Source organism: Jaculus jaculus, chromosome 14 (genome assembly GCF_020740685.1).
Source record: "Jaculus jaculus isolate mJacJac1 chromosome 14, mJacJac1.mat.Y.cur, whole genome shotgun sequence".
Classification (NCBI taxonomy): Eukaryota; Metazoa; Chordata; class Mammalia; order Rodentia; family Dipodidae; genus Jaculus; species Jaculus jaculus.
Window position 1 is genome coordinate 66,150,314 of NC_059115.1, and position 19,107 is coordinate 66,169,420.

General features: G+C 43.2%; 1 protein-coding gene across 7 annotated transcripts in view; it reads left to right on the forward strand.

The window, feature by feature from the left end:
- The first annotated feature begins 635 nt into the window (after positions 1 to 635).
- The window catches only part of Tamm41 (TAM41 mitochondrial translocator assembly and maintenance homolog), a 64,859-nt gene continuing 46,387 nt past the window's right edge, over positions 636 to 19,107 (forward strand). For 4 of the 7 annotated variants that reach the window (XM_012952458.2, XM_045133219.1, XM_045133218.1 and 1 more), the window contains exons 1-3: positions 636 to 882; positions 3,217 to 3,399; positions 6,688 to 6,780. In XM_012952458.2, the coding sequence (XP_012807912.2) occupies positions 757 to 882; positions 3,217 to 3,399; positions 6,688 to 6,780 (402 nt within the window). In that variant the 5' untranslated portion in view covers positions 636 to 756. Of the gene's footprint in view, positions 883 to 3,216; positions 3,400 to 6,687; positions 6,781 to 18,903; positions 19,035 to 19,107 lie in introns of those variants that run through there. The other 3 variants (XM_045133221.1, XM_045133223.1, XM_045133224.1) reach the window with 3 other exon arrangements.

The following is a 19,107-nucleotide window of genomic DNA, read 5'->3' on the forward strand; positions in this document are numbered from 1 at the left end:
ATTTATGCACCACCTTGTGCCGCTGGCTTACCTGGGTCCTGGGGGATTGAACCGGAGTCCTATGGCTCTGCAGGCAAGGGCCTTAACCGCTAAGACATCTCTCCAGCCCTGCTTCATTAAAAAAAAAAAAAAAAAAAAAAAAAAAATTGTGGGCTGGAGGGATGGCTTGGTGGTTAAGGCATTTGCCTGCAACGGTTCAATTCCCCAGGATCCAAGTAAGCCAGCGGCACAAGGTGGCGCATGTGTCTGCAGTTTGTTTGCAACTGCTGGAAACCCTGGAGCGCCCATTCTCTCTGTGTGTGTGTCTCTTACTATCTCAAATAAATAAATAAATAAATGAGTAAATAAATAAATATATATATTTTAAAAGTCTCATGCAATACCCACGCGTGATTTTTATAGTCGTTTGTGGTTTGAGGAGAGAGATACAGAGAATTTTCAAAGCTCAGCAGCAGTTTTAAATTAGCTGACCTTCCCCCCCACCCCCCGCCCAACCACGTTTATGTGTGGACCCCAGGCTAGGCCTGCAGCGCGCTCCTCCGACCAGCAGGGGGCACTAGGGGGGCCCTTGCATTCACGCCGGCCCGTGAAATGCGGTCTTGCGGCTTTGCAGCGCTTGAGCGTGGAGGGGCGGGGCCAGGGGCGGAAGCGCGGCTGACGGTCCCGCTGCCCTCCTCCGGCTTTTTATCCTCGTGGTCACACCTCTCCAACTCAGCTGGGTCCCTTGTTTCTTTTTCTTCCTCGGTTCCCAGTCCCATGGCGCTGCAGAGCTCGGGGATGGCCTTCCGCAAGATCCTGACTCACTTCCCCGAGGAGGTGAGCCTGGCCTTCGCCTACGGCTCCGAGGTGTTCCGCCAGGCAGGGGCCAGTGCATCCCAGAAGGTGAGTCCGGCCTCGCACGCCGGACCTTCCCGGTTGCTGTTGCCCCGTCAGTCCCCAAGCCGGGGCATCTGCTGTTCGTTCTCACGAATGTCCCCCCCCCCCAACCCCGCCCCATGTGCCTTCGATCCCCGCCGGGCTCTTCGAGTGGCCTGTGGGCTCTGCAACCGCCAAGTGTCAACTAACTTAGCAGAAAGCAAATCCGACAGTTGTGAGCGGGAGCTGCAGGAGAACTAGGAGTCCGCTTGCATCAGGATATGCTGTTAGGCTGAGAAGGTGTAGTTGCACAGGCGAGACGGAAAGAAAGAAAGAAAAAAAATTATGAAAGGTTAGCAGGTTCTAGTTCAGTGTTTCCAGCCTTTGCTAAGTATTGGAGTTTTCCGGGGTTTTTGAAAAACCAATCCATTGGATCCACCTACAGAGATTTGGATTCATTGGTCTAAGATGAGGCCTGGGCCTCAGGAATTAAAAAAAAAAAAGGGGGGGGGGTTCCAGGTGATTTTAATTCGCACCTGTACAGTCATGTCTAAAGCTATAGGAGAAAAATACAAAGTAATTGGAGCTTTAGGTGGAAGAACTGGCCCTAGGGGCCAGGGCACAGTACATTCAAGGTCACACACCGCAGCAGAAGACTTGCCTTTCCTCTGCATCCCACCTATGCGTTTATTAAATAACGTTTTTCTCCAACTTGGCAGCATATAGGAACTTATAGGTATATGAAAAAATGTGGGTTATTATGGTCTAATTAGTTTCTCTATTATACAGTGACATAATTTACCAAGTTTTAGAAGTCATGTCTATTTATGTTTCCCCTAAGTCTTAAGTATCACAAATAGTTTGGGGAATCACACGGGGACACTTAAAGCAGTCTGATAGCCACCTCATCATTTTTCCTTTGATCTGGAATTCCTTCCAAGAAAAAGATCCTTCCCTCCATTGCATTTTCTACATTAAAGTTAACAATACTTCTGTATTCTAACATTTAAATCTCAAACTTTAGCGATTTCTTGTTTTGTTTCTTACCTAGGATCTTCTCAGTGGCTCCCTATCAGTTATTCTTCACTCCAAATTTCCTTCACCCACCACACAGCTTTTCTGCTGGGAAATCCTCCAGCACAGGAAGTCCCTCCCTCTCTGGTCTCATGCAGTACCACATGAGTATGTTCTGTTTCAGCGGTGTGGAGTGCAGCTTCTGGAACCCATGCCTGGCTGAACTATCCATGGGAGCTGTTTCCTCTATCCTGACACCCCACCCTTTTCCATGTTTCCTTAAGTACTTCTGCCACTGTTTCTTTCACTTACATTCTTCACAACTTACTTGGTCTAGAAGTCCTCCCCATTCTCTTGATCAGCCCCACCCTATTCTTTTTTAAATTTTTTATTTACTTATTTGAGAGCGACAGAGAGAAAGAGGCAGAGAGAGAGAGCAAATGGAAGCGCCAGGTCCTTCAGCCACTGCAGAGGAACTCCAGTTGCGTTCGGCCACTTGTGCATCTGGCTAACGTGGGTCCTGGGGAATTGAGCCTCGAACCCAGGTCCTTAGGCTTCACAGGCAAGCGCTTAACTGCTAAGCCATCTCTCCAGCCCCTCACCCCTATTCTAAGTGAAGTGGGTATATTATGCTTTCCTTTGTCTACTCTGGGCCCTATCAGAGCTTATTATAGTACTCTAAATGGTTAGTGAATGGGTGAGAGAACAATTTTTTGTTTCCCTTTACAGACATTACAAAATTTATCCATGTGACATTAATTTGATTTGCATGTCATTAGCTCTGTGCCCTTGGGCAAAGATCTTACCCTGAGTCCTCCACTTCCCTTCTTATAAAATTGGAGTAATAGCATACCTGCCTATTGGGATTGTCCTGAAGATAAAAAGAATTGCTTTGTTACCAATACAAATGATTTTGGTGGGCTGGGGAAATGGCTTAATGGTTAAGGCATTTGCCTGTGAAGCCTAAGGACACAAGTTCAGTTCCCCAGGATCCACGTAAGCCAGATACACGACGGGACACATGTGTCTGGAGCTCATTTGCAGTGGCTGGAGGCCCTGGTGTGCCCATTCTCTCTATTTGTCTCTTTCTCTCAAATAAATATTTTTTTAAAAAAAAATTATGTGAGAGCTATTACATAAATAAATACACAGCAGGTAAATGTTCACTGTCATTATTTGTATTATCGAAAACAAAAGCTCATGTTGCTTTAAGATCTGCTTAAGTTTGTGATAACAATGCTAGACTCTAGTAAGCACACTATTCTGTCACTTTGGAGCCTAATATTTACAGATCTAGCTGTTTTTAGGAATTAATTCTGAACCCATTCTCTGTTCTTCACTTTCCAGAATCCCATGCTAGACTTTGTATTCTCTGTAGATGACCCTGTGGCATGGCACTCCAAGAACCTGGAGAAGAATTGGAATCACTACTCTTTCTTGAAAAGGTTGGGGCCCAGAATTATCACTTCTATCCAGAACAACTATGGCGCTGGAGTTTACTACAACCCGCTGATCATGTGTGATGGGAGGGTAAGTGACCGTAGGCCTTCGTCTTACCTTGGGTGATGTTAATTTTTGGCAGAAGAACACCAGTGAAATACTGATGCTCACATTCTCAGGAAATGGTCTGTGGGAGAGGGTGCCTGCGTTTTTATCATCACACACATAACTCAGGTGTCATCCTCTCCTTCCACCTTGTATGCAACAGGATCTCTCCTGTTTGTCACTGTGAAGGCCAGACTAATAGGCCTATGTGCTTCAGGATTTTCCTGACTCTGCCTCCCATTGTGGCAGGCACAGTTTGATCATAGACTCATGCACTACTGCATCTGGCTTTACACAGTTTCTGGGGATCCAGACTCCAGTCATCTGGCTTGTGCAACAAGCACTTTGAACCACTGAGGCCATCTCCCCAGCCCAAATTTATTTTCTAACAGGCTCCCAAATGATGTTGAAGTTGCTGGTCTGGGAACCGCACTTTGAGAATCACTGGTCTGGACAGTGTGAACGCTAGGCAGGTCCACTTAGGACCAGGGCGGATATTGATGGTAAGTAGAAGAAGGAACAGACACCCCCAGAAAAGAAGTTGGAAGTGAAAAGGGTATCAAGGGTGCCAAGTGACAGACCTCTTGGTTTCTGCCAAGGGTAGGATTGAGAGGTAGGTTCTAGAGAGCAAGGAAGATGCACAGATTCCTGCACGTGGCTGTCTAACACTAGGAACCCTGCCTTTATTTTGACATAGTCCCAGGTACTGGAGTCATAACTCTGTGGTAGAATGTCTATCACATGCTTGGTTTTGGTTTCCAGTACTGTAAAAACTAGGAAGAGAGCTGGAGAGAAGGCTTAATGGCTAAGGTGCTTGCCTGTGAAGCCTAAGGCCTCAGATTTGACCCTCCAGGTCCTACGTAAGCCAGATGCACAGTGATGCAAGGTTGCACATGTGTCTGGAGTTCCACTGCAGTGGCTAGAGGCCCTGGCACGACAATTCTTCCTTCCTCCCTCCTTCCCTCCCTTGCATTAAAACAAAAGGCAGTCTCTTGGGCTTGTCTCAAAAAAAAGGGGGGGGGGCTGGAGAGATGGCTTAGCAGTTAAGCACTTGCCTGTGAAGCCTAAGGACCCTGGTTTTTGGCTTGATTCCCCAGGACCCACATTAGCCAGATGCACAAGGGGGCGCACGCATCTGGAGTTCATTTGCAGTGGCTAGAGGCCCTAGTGCACCCATTCTCTCTCTCTCCTCCTCTTCCCCCTACCTCTCTCCCTCCCTATCTCCCTCCCTCCCTCCCTCCCTCCCTCCCTATTCCTCTGTCGCTCTCAAATAAATAAATAAAAAATAAACAAAAAAAGAAAGAAAATAGCAAAATACATGAAGAATCCCAATTTCTAGGACTGCTCCTGAGAACTAGGCAGAAGATAAGAGAGAATAGCTGGTTTAGGGTGACCTGTGGCTTTCCCCTGTACCAACACTGCTGGAGATTGCTTGAGCGGTCAACCTTTTACAGATACACAAAACATCTGGGGATCTTGTTGAAAAAAAATGCATCTCCAGATTCAGTTGGTCTGGGATGGAACCTGAGATTCTGTGTTTTCCATGTTCCCAGTGATGCTGTTGCAGTCGGTCAAAGGAGCACAGTTTAGAGGGCAGGGATTAAAAGTGGTGGCACAGGCCTTTAATCCCAGCACTCGGGAGGCAGAGGTAGGAGGATCACCGTGAGTTCAAGGCCACCCTGAGACTCCATAATGAATACCAGGTCTGCCTGGGCTACAGTGAGACCCTACCTCAAAACAACAACAATAGCAAAAAAAAGTGATGAGAAGGATTTGATGACCTGCCTGCATTTGTCAGAGAACTTAATGCCGTGATTGAACAGTGATGTCAGCGTCCTCATAAGGCCATGTATTTGCTTTTCTGGTTGAGGTTACATCCTGCCAGAACCTGCAGTTCCAGGTTCAGAGAGAAGAAATGACTTCCATGTGGCCATGCTAGTGGTAGGTCCCTAAATTCCAGGCTGTAGGGTTTCCATTGCCCCGTAGCTGTTACCTGCAGCAAGAAAGGCTTTCTGTGGTCCTGTGGCTCAGGTGAAGAGAAGTTATTAACATGGCCTTTTTCTTCTGCTTTTGACTTACAAAGCACACAGTGTTTCTTCTCCATAATTAATACTGTTCTGAGTCTATTATTAATTAGTGATTTTTCAAACAATATTATAAGCTCTAGTAACCAAACATGTTTAGGCATAGTTGTATGCCAAAGGAACCAAATTTTTTTTTTTTTTTCCCCTAGGTAGGGTCCCACTCTAGTCTCTGCTGACCTGGAATTCACTGTGTACTCTCAGAGTGGCCTTGAACTCACTGTTAATCCTCCTACCTCTGCCTCCTGAGTGCTGGGCTTAAAGGTGCGCGCCACCATGCTCTGCTTGGGACTATACTTTTTAATTGAAATTCTTCAGCTGCTTTTACATATTTGCAGCCTGAGAAGGCTGCTTAGATGTTGAAGTTCAAGAAAGTGGTTGACACACATGGGACTTGTAACCTGGGAAATATGTATTCAGAGTTGTTGCAAATTGTTACAGAAATGGACTGACTATGACTCCACGTGCTTAGCACAGATAAAGAGGTTTCATTTTGGGACATTGATTTGTAATTACCATTTGAAGGTCAGTAGCAAAATTCACTGTGGGAAAGATGTCAGTGAAAATGTTAGCTAAGGAAACATCCTAGTATTTTGTAAAGCAAAGAGAACAGACTGAAATTCTAGGACCTAGGGTTTTGTTTTGTGTCATTTTGTTTCATTTGTTTGAGATGGGGTCTTGGTTTGTTACTGGTTGGCCTCAAACTCCTTGGTTCAATTAATCCTCCTGCCTCAGCCTCCCAAGTAGCTGGGATGATAGGCATGTCCTACCATGCCCATCTGCAGGACTTAGTTTTACTGCTGGTGCCACGTTGGGCATATCATTTATTGTCTCTGGGCATCGATTCCATATTTCTCAAATGAAGAGCATTAACTAGACCCTTGTCAAATTGGAAAGACCAGGGTGTTGTTTGAAGCCATTGAGGACCAATACTAGACAATATGTAAGAGCCGTTCTGCCTTGAGCACCACCGACTTAAAGTCCTGGCCACCTTACCACCCATATCTCAGGAAGATCAACCATGACACGGAACCTCAGGAGTATTTTGGTGAGAAGTGGGTTTTCACAGGATAGGCATTTTGAGTACCAAATAATCAAAGTCCTACTCTGAAAGGGACTTTGATCTACCTCCTTATCTTTGCTACTTATAGAAGTAACAACCTCTTTTTCATGCTCATCTCTTCCTTTTCAGCTTATCAAATATGGTGTAATTAGCACTAAAACTTTGATTGAAGATCTCCTCAACTGGAATAACCTGTACATTGCTGGACGCCTCCAAAAGCCAGTGAGTACACACCTCTGAGGCTGCCGTGGCCAGGAATGCTTCTTGACTGGGAACTTAATCTCACTTTGACCCTTGTGGTTGTGATGAGGTGAACTTCTAAGAAATAGAAATACATATAGATTCCTCTTATGTCTATGAAACCCATCATCAAACAATACACAGATATTTTCCCATGATTCTATGATAAAAGAAGAAATGCGAGCCAAATCCCAGCACTCAGGAGGCAGAGGTAGGAGGATCGCCAAGAGTTGGAGTTGAGGCCACCCTGAGAATACAGAGTGAATTCCAGGTCAGGGCTAGAGTGAGACCCTACCTCAAAACTTACCCCCCCCCCAAAAGAACAAATGCATGTGTGTGTATGAGTCATGCTCAGGTAAAATGACCACTGTTAAAACTGTAAACAGTGAGGTCCAGAGAGTGTGCCCTTGGAGAGTGCCCCCCCCACGCCCCAGTACCTTGTGCAACTTATTTATTTATTTGACAGAGAGAAACAGATAGAGAATGGGCGCACCAGGGCCTCTAGTCACTGCAAATGAACTCCAGACACATGCGCCACTTTGTGCATCTGCCTGTGTGTGGGTACTGGGGAATCAAACCTGGGTCGTACTTTGCAGGCAAGTGCCTCAACTGCTGAGCCATCTCTCCAGCTGCCTCTTGTGCATCTTGTGTGTGTGTGTGTGTGTGTGTGTGCGCGCACGCATTGCTGGAGACAGAGCCCAGCATCATCTCTTCAGCTGTGCCTGATACAATGTTAAGAAAAACTGGTAAGTGAAGTACCTACCTTACTTTTGTGAGCCATCCTGAAACATTGTCAAAGTAAAGGAGACTCTTTCAGTTGGGGCAAGCTTTTGGAACTGAGCCCCTTGCTCAGGGATATGTGTAGCTCCTGGTAGAGAGGGTCTAAATTGAATTACATTGAAGGAAATGCATCTGGTATTTACAGAGTTGGAGAATATATTGGTGTGTGAGGGAAAGAACCCACATTTTGGTGTCAACTTCTAGTGGGAATAAAAAACGTCATCAGGGGGCGGGCTGATGACCCTCTGATGCTAAGGACCAGGGTTCAATTCTCCAGTACCCACATAAAACCAGATGCACAAGTGGTGCATGTGTTTGGAGTTCATTGGTACTCGCTAGAGGCCCTGGTGTACCCATTCTCCCTCTCCCTCCCCCCCCCCCCCCCCCCGCTCATAAATAAGTAAGCCATCAGGGCCAAGCACGGTGGCACACACTTAGCATTAAAGAGGTTGAGGCAGGAGTGTTCCAAGTTTGAATCAAACCCTGGATACATAGCAAGGCCCTATCTAAAAATAAAAATAAGTTTCCCCCTCTCCAAAGACACCTGACAGGATCAGTCTCAGTCAGGCATTTGGGATGGAAATGTGAGCAGAGGACGTGGAGCCTCAGTCAGCACCACTCAGATTGCCTTCCCCCTGGAACCCCAGAGCCAAGGAGGCCTGTGTCACCACTATCTCCCCAGAGCTTCAGCAGCCACTGTGAGGCAGTGACCGAGTCAGACAGTCATTCCAGCGCTCACAGCACTGTGGCCCTGCGTGCAGGCTGAGACCATGGCGGTGTCCTGTGCTGACTTCTGTACCTCATTTGGGATTTGACTGGAGTAGTGTGAGGGGGTAGATGTCTTTCTGGACACTGATAGAAAAAGAAACAGGAGAAAAAAAAACAAGTGTGAAAGAACTGATTTGTTTGTTTGGCCAAGGTTTTTTTTTTTTAACCTCAAGATGGCGTTATATCTAGAGGAAAAAAAAAAGATGTCACACAAAACCACCAAAGTGAGGAGGGCATTTGTCTGTGAGAGAGAGAATAAAAACTTGAAGCAGGGACCATCAGTCTAAGCAATAAGGACTTGTTGTGAAATTAGAATTAAGACAGTGACTTACAGAATAAAATCTTGATTAATTACCCTTGTTAAATATTTTAATTATATAGTGTTTTTAAAAGGAATTTGGACTCAATTAACAGCTTTATGTATATGACTGTTTACTATAAAAATAAACAATAAACCACGCTGGCCATATAAAACAACTCCTATTATTGGATAAGAGTTTAAGAGTTAACTGGAAAATATTATGGATATACTGCCATAATTTTTGTTCTTAAATATTGGTGCAACCTTGTGTATTGCTTGTGGATAGTTTTATAAAACTATTATTGTGGCAGGTAGTTTGATGTAAAGATTATATTTAATTTATGAATTGCCAATAATAAACCTAAATATTTCAAATTAAAGCAATTATCAATAAAAAACTTACCAATACACAATTTTTTGAAAAATCTGTATTCATGGAAGTAAAATAATTCTTTTCAATTAAGGCACGAAAAGGGCAGTGCAACTCCCATTGAAAGTGTCTTATGTTTGTTAACTTAATGCCTATCATTCTAAACCACAAAGAAGTACATTATACAATTACACAAATGACACACCTTATAGAATGCTTTTAAATCTGGTTCTTTTGGATAGTTAATTCCTAATATCTTTAGTAGGAAAATAAATCAATATGGCCTGGCAAAAATATGTAGATTAAATGTAATTTCTTGTCTTTTCCAGTCCCCAACTACAAACTTGTTGCAATTTGAGGTAGGATTTAACTCTGTCCCTGCCTCAAATTCATAGACATCTTTTCACTTTTGTCATTCAGATGTAGAGATTAAAGCCTTGTGCCATCACACAATGTTAAGTCTGGCTACCTTTTGCTCTGTAATCTTAAATATATACCTTAAACAGATACGACTTAATAGAAATAAAACAAAATTTAGACCTTAACCAAAACTGTTTTGAAGGAGAGCACAGATTTTTTACTTTAATATTACACTATAAGTTAAAATTGATCTAAAAAATTACATTACTTTAAGACTTAACAACAGCCATCTTTTTTACATACTGATAGGTTTACCCAGATTCTTGAATGTTGTCATTTTCTTGAGTGACATCTTTTGTAATCTCCTCTGTGGAAAGGAAAAAAATCCCCAAGAAGCACATAAAATCTTACATCTGCTATTTATACTTCATCCCGAAAAAGAAATCCACTGTAATCAGTCTAATTAAACACCTTTAGTATATATTTAAAGGTATTTTGATAGTTTATTTTTGTTACCTATGATCATCGAAAAATGGAATAGAGTTGTTGTAAAACCTGTTTTGGAAGGAAATCGTTATCAAGATTTACACATTGAATGTTAATGTCTATAGTCTAATGAAACTTTTGTCTTATGATTCCAGTGAATATTGCATTGCCCAAACAAGTAGCATTCATTGCTTTATGAATCATTTAGTAAATCCAAAACTAACATTTTTATAAGGTTTAAAAAGTTAAGATAGGCCGGGCGTGGTGGTGCACGCCTTTAATCCCAGCACTCGGGAGGCAGAGGTATGAGGATCACCATGAGTTCGAGGCCACCCTGCGACTACATAGTGAATTGCAGGTCAGCCTGAGCTGGAGTGAGACCCTACCTCGAAAAAAGACAAAACAACAACAAAAGATTATTTGTTTGTAAATATGTACTTTTAATATATTGACAAAACACTCACATTCACACTTTAAGTTGGTATACCAAAAATATAAGGGCTGGAGAGATGGCTTAGAAGTTAAGGTACTTGCCTGCAAAGCCTAAGGACTCAGGTTTGATTCTCCAGGTCCCACGTAAGCCAGATGCACATAGTGGTGCACGTGTCTGGAGTTCATTTGCAGAGCCTAGAGGTCCTGGTGCACCCATTCTCTCTCTCTCTCTCTCTCTCTCTCTCTTAAATAAATAAATTTTAAGAAGTAAATTATAAATTAAAAAAATAAGAATAATAAAAAATTGAAGTAGCCACAAGTTTTATATATTTTGAATTTATGTTGTTCTCTATTTTTTCTCACAAGACATATAAAAATAAGCATGAAAACATCATAGACACACATAACAAATACATAAATCCTAGGTGTGCCTTAAGAAAATTACATTGCAACTTTATATCTTTTGAGATGTATGACTCAATAACATAAGAGATCACCAGTGAAGTTACTTATGTAGATCTACAGCAAAAAATTATCCATATATTTTTGAGAGCTAAATAGCAGAGAGAGAGAGAAGTCCTTAGAGATGGAAATATCTTTTTAAACATTCTGGGTCAAAACTTTATATTCTTTTATTCAGTCTATATATTCTGCCCTTGAAAGCTAGGGAGACTCTTTCAAGCACCTATTTAAAGACTTACCAGATTCATGACAAGCAGAGAAATATAGAAGAAAGCCAACTTTTTACATTTTGAATCCAGAATTCTAGATGGATGGCTTCTATGGATCCTCGGGAATTGAACCAAGGTCCTTTGGCTTTGCAATTGCCTTAACCACTGAGCCATCCCTCCAGCCCACCAATTTAGTATTAAAAAAAAAATATTTGGGCTGGAGGGATGGCTTAGCTGTTAAGGCGCTTGCCCACAAAGCCAAAAGACCCAGGTTCGATTCCCTAGGATCCATGTAGGCCAGATGCATAAGGTGTCACATGTGTCTAGAATTCATATGCAGTGGCTGGAGGCCTTGGCACACCCATTCTTACTCTGTCTCTGTTTCTCTCTCTCAAATAAATAAATATTTAAAAAATTAAGCCAGATGTGGTGGCACATGTCTTTAATCCCAGTACTTGGGAGGTAGGAGGATCACTGTGAGGTCAAGGCCATCTTGAGACTACATAGTGAATTCCAGGTCTGTTTGGACTTGAGTGAGACCCTACCTCAACAATTAAATAAACAAACTAAATTAGAAACCTAAAATGCCATGAAATCATAGGATGTACTGTAAGTGACCTCAGTAGTTCTTTTGTTTTTATGTGTGCTGCAAATTGAAGCCAAGGCTTTCTACATGCTGAGGATGTGTTCTACCATTGAGCCATACTCCCAGCCTTGACCTCAGATTGCATACATACACACACGTACATTTATACTTTATATATATCCTTATGAAAAATAAAAACAGCAAGTCAAGACAAGGCTGAATTGTCATCCCCACTTACATTAAGCAAAAGTGCCTTTCTTCTATGAGAGAAGAAACTTTTGTGGCTAGTAATGATTATCCCGCTTGCTCCGGTGCTCATGAAGTTTCTAGCACAAGAGAATTAAACTAGGGGTCTGAAGACAGCTCAAGAGACTCTGAGTTCAAACCTCACCACCACCCCGCCCCAAAGAGAGAGAGAGAGAGAGAGAGGAAGTTTAAATTAGGTAAGAAAGAAAATTAGGGGCTAGAGAGATGGCTTAGCTGTTAAGGCATTTGCCTGCAAAGCCAAAGGACCCAGGTTCAATTCCCCAGGACCCATGTAAGCCAGATTCACTAAGTGGTGCATGGATCTGGAGTTAGTTTGTTTGCAGTGGCTAGAGGCCCTGGTGTGCCCATTCTCTCTCTTTCTTTATCTGACTCTTTCTCACTCTCTCCCTTAAATACATAAATTAAATATATTTTTTAAAAAGAAAGAAAATCAGGCTACCTTTTTTTTTAACCTTTTTTTCAATTTTTTATTTATTTATTTATTTGACAGAGAAAGAAGGAGAGAGAGAGAAAGGGCATACCAGGGCCTCCAGCCACTACAAACGAACTCCAGATGTGTGTGACCCCTTGTGCATCTGGCTAATATGGGTCCTGGGGAATTGATTCTGGGTCCTTAGGCTTTTCAGGCAAACACCTTAGCTGCTAAGCCATCTCACCAGCCCCAGGCTATCTTTTAAATTTAAAAATGATAAGGGGGCAGTGGTGGTTTGATTCAGGTGTTCCCCATAAACTCAGGTGTTCTAAATGCTAAGTTCCCAGCTGATGGAGATTTGGGAATGAATGTCTGCTGGAGGCGGTGTGATGTTGGGTCGGGCTTCTGGGTGTTATAGCCAGTTTCCCTGTACCAGTGTTTGGCACACTCCCCTGTTGCTGTTGTCCACCTTATGTTGGCCAGGGGGTGATGTCCACCCTCTGCTTATCCCATCATTTTTCCCTGCCACCATGGAGCTTCCCCCTCGAGCCTGTGAGCCAAAATCAATCTCTTTTTCTCCCACAAGCTGCTCTTGGTTGGGTGATTTCTACCAGCAATGCAAACCTGACTGCAATAGGGGCATAGTATCTCTTCCACTCCTGGATCCTCCGTCTCCCTCTTGTGTATAAATACATCAGATTAATCCCAGCACTTGGGAGACAGAGGTAGGAGGATCAGTGTGAGTTCCAGGTCAGTCTGGGCTAGAGTGACACCCTATCTCAAAAAAAAAAAAAAAAAAATTAATATAAATAAACCAGTTACAGTCTCCTCAGTGCTAAGGAGCAGCAAACAAAGTCATCACCTCTAGGTGGCACCAGATGTTAATGAAACTTAAGCAAGTGCGATGTAAGGAAAGGGTAGTAGCATCTTTTACAAGAAAAATAGGTAAATGTCTCAAGAAAAAAAAATTGTGAAACTATGTTTTTTAAATATGTATGAGAGAGTGAGAGAAGGAGTGAGTATGGGGTACACTAGGGCCTCCTGTCATAGCAAAGGAACCAGATGCATGTGCCACTTTGTGCATCTGGTTATGTGGGTACTAGGGAATCGAACTCAGACCATCAGACTTTGCAAGCAATTGCCTTTAATCACTGAGCCATCTCTGCAATCCTGAGACTGTTTTTTATGTTTTAAAAGGAATCACATCAAATTGTATTGTCTACAACTTCAAAATTAACTTTAAAAAAAATACATACTGAAAAATAAATATATTATTTATTTGTAATTAAAGAGAGACAGAATGAGCATGCCATAGCATCCAGCCACTACAAATGAACTCCAAACACTTGTGCCACTTGGTGCATCTGGCTTTACATGGGTACTAGGGAATGGAACCATCTCTAACCCCAAAATTGCCTTTTGTCTTGAAAATTAAAATAGAATTTCTCAATCACTAGCAAATTAAGTCTTTAAAAAGGAATGTCTACTTGGGAGGCCAACTGTTGCAGTCAGATTTGCATTGCTGGCAGAAACACCAGACCAAGAGCAGTTTGTGGGAAAAAAAGTTGTATTTTGGCTTACAGAATTGAGGGGAAGCTCCATGATGGCAAAGGAAAATGATGGCATGAGCAGAGGGTGGACAACAGCAACAGGAGAGTGTGCCAAACACTGGCATGAGGAAGCTGTTTATAATGCCTAAAAGCCTGCCCCCAACAATACTTGGCCTCCAGGAAGCTTTAATTCCCAAATTGCCATCAGCTGAGCACATGGTATTCAGAACACCTGTGTTTATGGGAGACACCTGAATCAAACCACCACACCAAAGTAGGAGGATGAGTTCGAGGCCACCCTGAGACTACAGAGCGAATTCCAGGTTAGCTTAGACTAGAGTGAGACCCTCCCTCGAAAAACCAAAAAATAAAAATAAAAATAAAAAGTGGACATTTCTGGAAAAAAGTTGAGTGAATTTCTATCATGTTTTTGGTTTTTTTTTTTCCCAAGGTAGGGTCTCACTCTAGCTCAGGCTGACCTAGAATTCACTATGTAGCCTCAGGGTGGCCTTGAACTCACGGCAATCCTCCTACCTCTGCCTCCTGAGTGCTGGGATTAAAGGCATGCGCCACCATGCCCAGCTCTATCTTGTTTTACTACTAATTTACCTCATACTTAAGGAGATGACCATTTTTATCTTTTGCATGTGCGTTGTGCATGCATGCATGTTCATGGGGGGTGGGACATAAGTGTTGTATGGGTGAATGTGTATGTAGCATATATGTGGTTGCCAGAAGTTGATATCAGATGTCTTTTCAGTCTTTCTCCTCCTTACCTTTTTGAGATAGGATCTCTCATTGAGCTCAAAACTCACAGATTCATCTAGACAGACTAGCCACCAAGCCCCAGGAGTCCTGTCTCTGCTGCCCCAGCATACCCAGCTTTCGCTTATGTTCTGAAGTTACAAACTCCAGTCCTCATGCTTATGCAACAGGTACTTTCTCCTCAGACCCCCCACCCCCTTTTTTTGTTGTTGTTTTGTTTTTCGTGGTAGGGACTCACTCTAGTCCAGGCTGACCTGGAACTCACTATGTAGTCTCAGGGTGGCCTGGAACTTATAGAGACCCACCTACCTCTGCATCCCGAGTGCTGGGATTAAAGGCGTGCACCACCACGCCTGGCTCAGACCCCCATTTTTATTTCTTGTACAGCCTTAAGCTCTGAGTCATTGACAGCGTGTTTATATTCACTGTGCGTCATGTGTGTGGTGTTAGGCACAGAACCCAGAGCCTGCTACAAAGGCCCAGATTGATTTACTTCCCAAGCCTGGCAGAAAATATTTTTCCACTTGAATTGAATATTGTAGCATTATCTTTTCCCCAAGAGATATTTGCAAATGTCTTTTTGCCCCACGTAGGGCACCAGTGACAGACCAAAGAAATGATTCTATCCAAGTCTATCTTGGTGAGCCAGTGAATTTAATTAGGGTTACTTACAGGAGCATTCTACATCACCTAAGCAATCTTCCCCCCAGCAGTTGTTAACCACTATTTATCATCAGGGAGGGGCAGGGCCGTATGCATCCTGCGCAAAGACTCCTGCGCTTTGTGAGCCCTGCTTCCCCTCCACTTGGGGGCCAGTCTTTTGAGGGTCTCTTGTGGAACAGTCACAACTGCTCCTGTTTCAAAACTGTAGGGCTAGAGAGATGACTCAGCAGGTACATGTGCTTCCTGCACAAACATGAGGATCTGAGGAGGTCAGGAAACCACCTGCATTTGAATCTCCAGAACCCACTTAAGCAGCCAGGTATGGCTAGGTGTACCTGTAAACTCCATCCCACAAAGGGGAGCAGAGACCAGAGAATTGCCTGGGCTTGTAAAAAGCAGCAAGCTCCAGTATCAGTAGGCTACTGTAGCTCAAAATACGAATGGGCTTAACCGTTCAGGCACTTGCCTGCAAAACCAAAGCACCCAGGTTCGATTTCCCAGGACTCACGTAACCCAGATGCAGAAGGTGGCTCAAGCATCTGGAGTTCATTTGCAACAGCTGGAGGCCCTGATGTACCCATTTTCTCTCTTTCCCTCCCTCCTTCTCTCTGTCAAATAAATAAATAAAAATAAAAATATATTTTAAAAAAGAATGGTCAGAAGAGCAGGGCATGGTGGTACACACCTTTAATCCCAGCACTCAGGAGGCAGAGCTAGGATTGCTGTATGTTCGAGGCCAGCCTGAGGTTATAGAGTGAGTTCCAGGTCAGCCTAGGCTAGAAGCACCAAAAAAAAAAAAAAAAGAAAAGAAAAGAAAAGAAAAAGGGAAAAGGAAAAGGAAAAGAAAGGGAGGAAGAGAGAAAGAGAGAGGGGAGAGGGCTGGAGAGATGGCTTAGCAATTAAGGCGCTTGACTGTGACGCCTAAGGACCTCTTCCAGTCTCTCCTCAGAGCCCATGTAAGCCAGATGCACAGAGTGATGCCAGCATGCAGGGTCACACGTGTGCATAAGGGGGTCCATGCTCTGGAGTTTGATTGTAGTGGCTTGAGGCCTTGGCATGCCAATTCTCTGTCTCATAAAAAAAAAAAAAAAAAAAAAAGACGATGACGAAAGAAAGAAGGAAGGAAAGAGCAGGTGAGCAAGGTAGCAGGATAGCCAACGTTCTGCTGTAGCCACAGTAGGTGAATGTCCTGACAACAGACGAGCACATGGGGTGTCCCAATGGCATATACATGTGCACATACCACACACATACACACCACATTTACATACACATACACAATACCAGCAAATGAAAAAAGAATGCAGTGCTAGAGAGATGGTTCAGTGGTTCAGGCCCTTGTCTGCAAAGCCTAACAACCCCATTTTGATTCCCTACGACCCACGTAAAACCAGATACATAAAGTGGCACACGCATCTGGAGTTTGTTTATAGTGGCTGGATGCCTTGGCATACCCATTCTCTATGTGTTCTATCTCTCTCTGCTTGCAAATAAATAAATAAAAAGAATGTGATGGCTATGCCATGCCCAGAGGACAGCACTCCACAGCAAATATTGTGCAGTGTGCTTTGTAAAGTTAAAAACAACAACAAAAAAAACACAAAACCCACTACAGTAAAAAGTCAACTTCCTGATTGTAGTTACTTTCTTGTTACTGGTACAAAGCACCCAACCAAAATCAGCATGTGGAAGGAAAGGGTTTATTTTGTCTTACAGACTCAAAGGGAAGCTTCAAGATGGCAGAGGGAAAACGTGGTACGAGCAGAGGCTAGACATCACCTCTGCCACAGCAGGTAGAACACCGCAGCATGAGAGTGAGCCGAACACTGGCCAGGGGAGCTCCCTTTAACATCATGTGGTTTGACTCAGGTGTCCCCCATAAACTTAGGTGCACTGACTGCTAGGTTCCCAGCTGATGGAGAGTTGGGAATTAACACCTCCTAGAGGGAGTGTATTGTTGGGGGCGGGCTTATGAGTGATATAGCAGTTCCCCCTTACTAGTGTTTGGCACACTCTCCTATTGCTATTGTCCACCTTATGCTGGCCAGGAGGTGATGTCCACCCTCCTGGCATGCCATCACTTTCCCTGCCATCATGGCGCTTCCCCTTGAATCTGTAAGCCAAAATAAACCTTTTCCCCCCCACAAGCTCTTGATTGGATGATTTCTATCGGCAATGTGAACCTGACTGCAACACCCATAGCCAAGCCCCAGCAACACAGCGCCTCCAGCAAGGCTCCCATTCCCAAGTTAACACCAGCTGGGAACCTAGCATTTAGAACATGTGAGTTTATGGGGGACAACCTAATTCATATTGCTCTTAGTTAATAGCTTTTGTTTCTTGAATGGTTTATTGTAAGAGGGTGGGGGATGGGATTTCATTATGTTACTCAGGTTAGACTCAGACTCAAGTGATTGTCTAGCCTCAGCCTCTCAAGTGCTAAGACTACAAACTTGCTTGAAACTTAAAAGCATTTACATTGACATGCAATGACATTTTTGCTACCTTGTTGAGATTTTTGTTGTGGGGTTGTTTTTGTTTTTTGTTTAGCAGTTTTTTAAGGAAGGGTCTCACTCTAGCCCAGGCTGACCTGGAACTCACTCTATACTCTCAGGCTGGCCTCACAGTGATCCTCCTTCCTCTAACTCCTGAATACGAGGATTAAAGATGTGTGCTACCATGCCTGGCTTAAGAAGGTTTTAATGTACTTATTGCAATGTATTTTATTTGGTAGTTATACAACTTTTTTAAAATTAACTGCTTTATTAAGAAACTATTTATGGGGCTGGAGAGATGGCTTAGAAGTTAAAGCACTTAACTGCAAAGCTAAAGGACCTCGGTTCAATCCCCTAGGACCTACATAAATCAGATGCACAAGGGGCACATGCATCTGGAGCTAGCATTCCCATTCTCTCTCTCTCTCTGTGCTTGAAAATAAATAAATAAGATACTATTCACATACTATATGATTCAACCACCTACATGCAGTATACAACTGAATGGTTTTCAGTATATATACAGTTGTATGACTATCACCATATTATAGCTTTGTTGATTTACAGAAAAATCTCAGTGTTTTTAGAGAATACTGAACTAGAAGTTGGAAAACCCAGCTAGCTTGCTAGTTTTGGCTCTGTTCTGCAGTGAACCAGTGTTTGGGCCTCTTGCCTTTGAAATGCAAAAATTCAGCCATTCATTTAGTTACTCAAAAGACAACTGAGTTTTTTCTCTGTGCATGCCAAAGGAATAATAAGTAAGAGCCCACACTGCTTTTCCTCAGAGACCACAGTCTATCAGGTAGATAAGGCTTCATTCTCACACTCAGTGTTACTTGTCTTCAGTAGTCACCCTTCCTGGCTACTGGGAACAGGAAAGTTATGGTGAGTGATGTGTATTTTAGCACTAGATAGGACTGTGCTCTTTGCGACTAAAACTTTACTACCTACAGTTGAAGTAGTCTCTCCCTGACAATGTGTTATACAGGAGTCCATGTGTGACTTTTTTTTTCCTATCTTGAAAGATACTCATAAATCTCCCCTTTGAACGTACCTTCCAGCCTTCTCCCCTTCCTCCCTGCAGTAATGATTGCTTGCACTATCTATACAGTCCAGGTCAGGGAATTCCCAGTAGGTACAAACGGCTATTCACAAATCTGAGGACTTTCTTCTTTTCCCAGGCCTCTCTGGCAGTGCCCCAACCGTTCACTGGCTTTTCACTCTGAACAACAAGTAACAGTGCTGCTGAGACAAGCTCCTAGTTCACCTTTCGTTGAAGACCCAGATCCTCACAGTAGCAGAGCCTTCTGAATTGGCATTTTCCCTTTGAGTAAGGATGCTTTTATTTTCACTCTCTTAACCTTAAATGGCAAGCAAACTGCTTTCTTACAACCTAAGTAGAA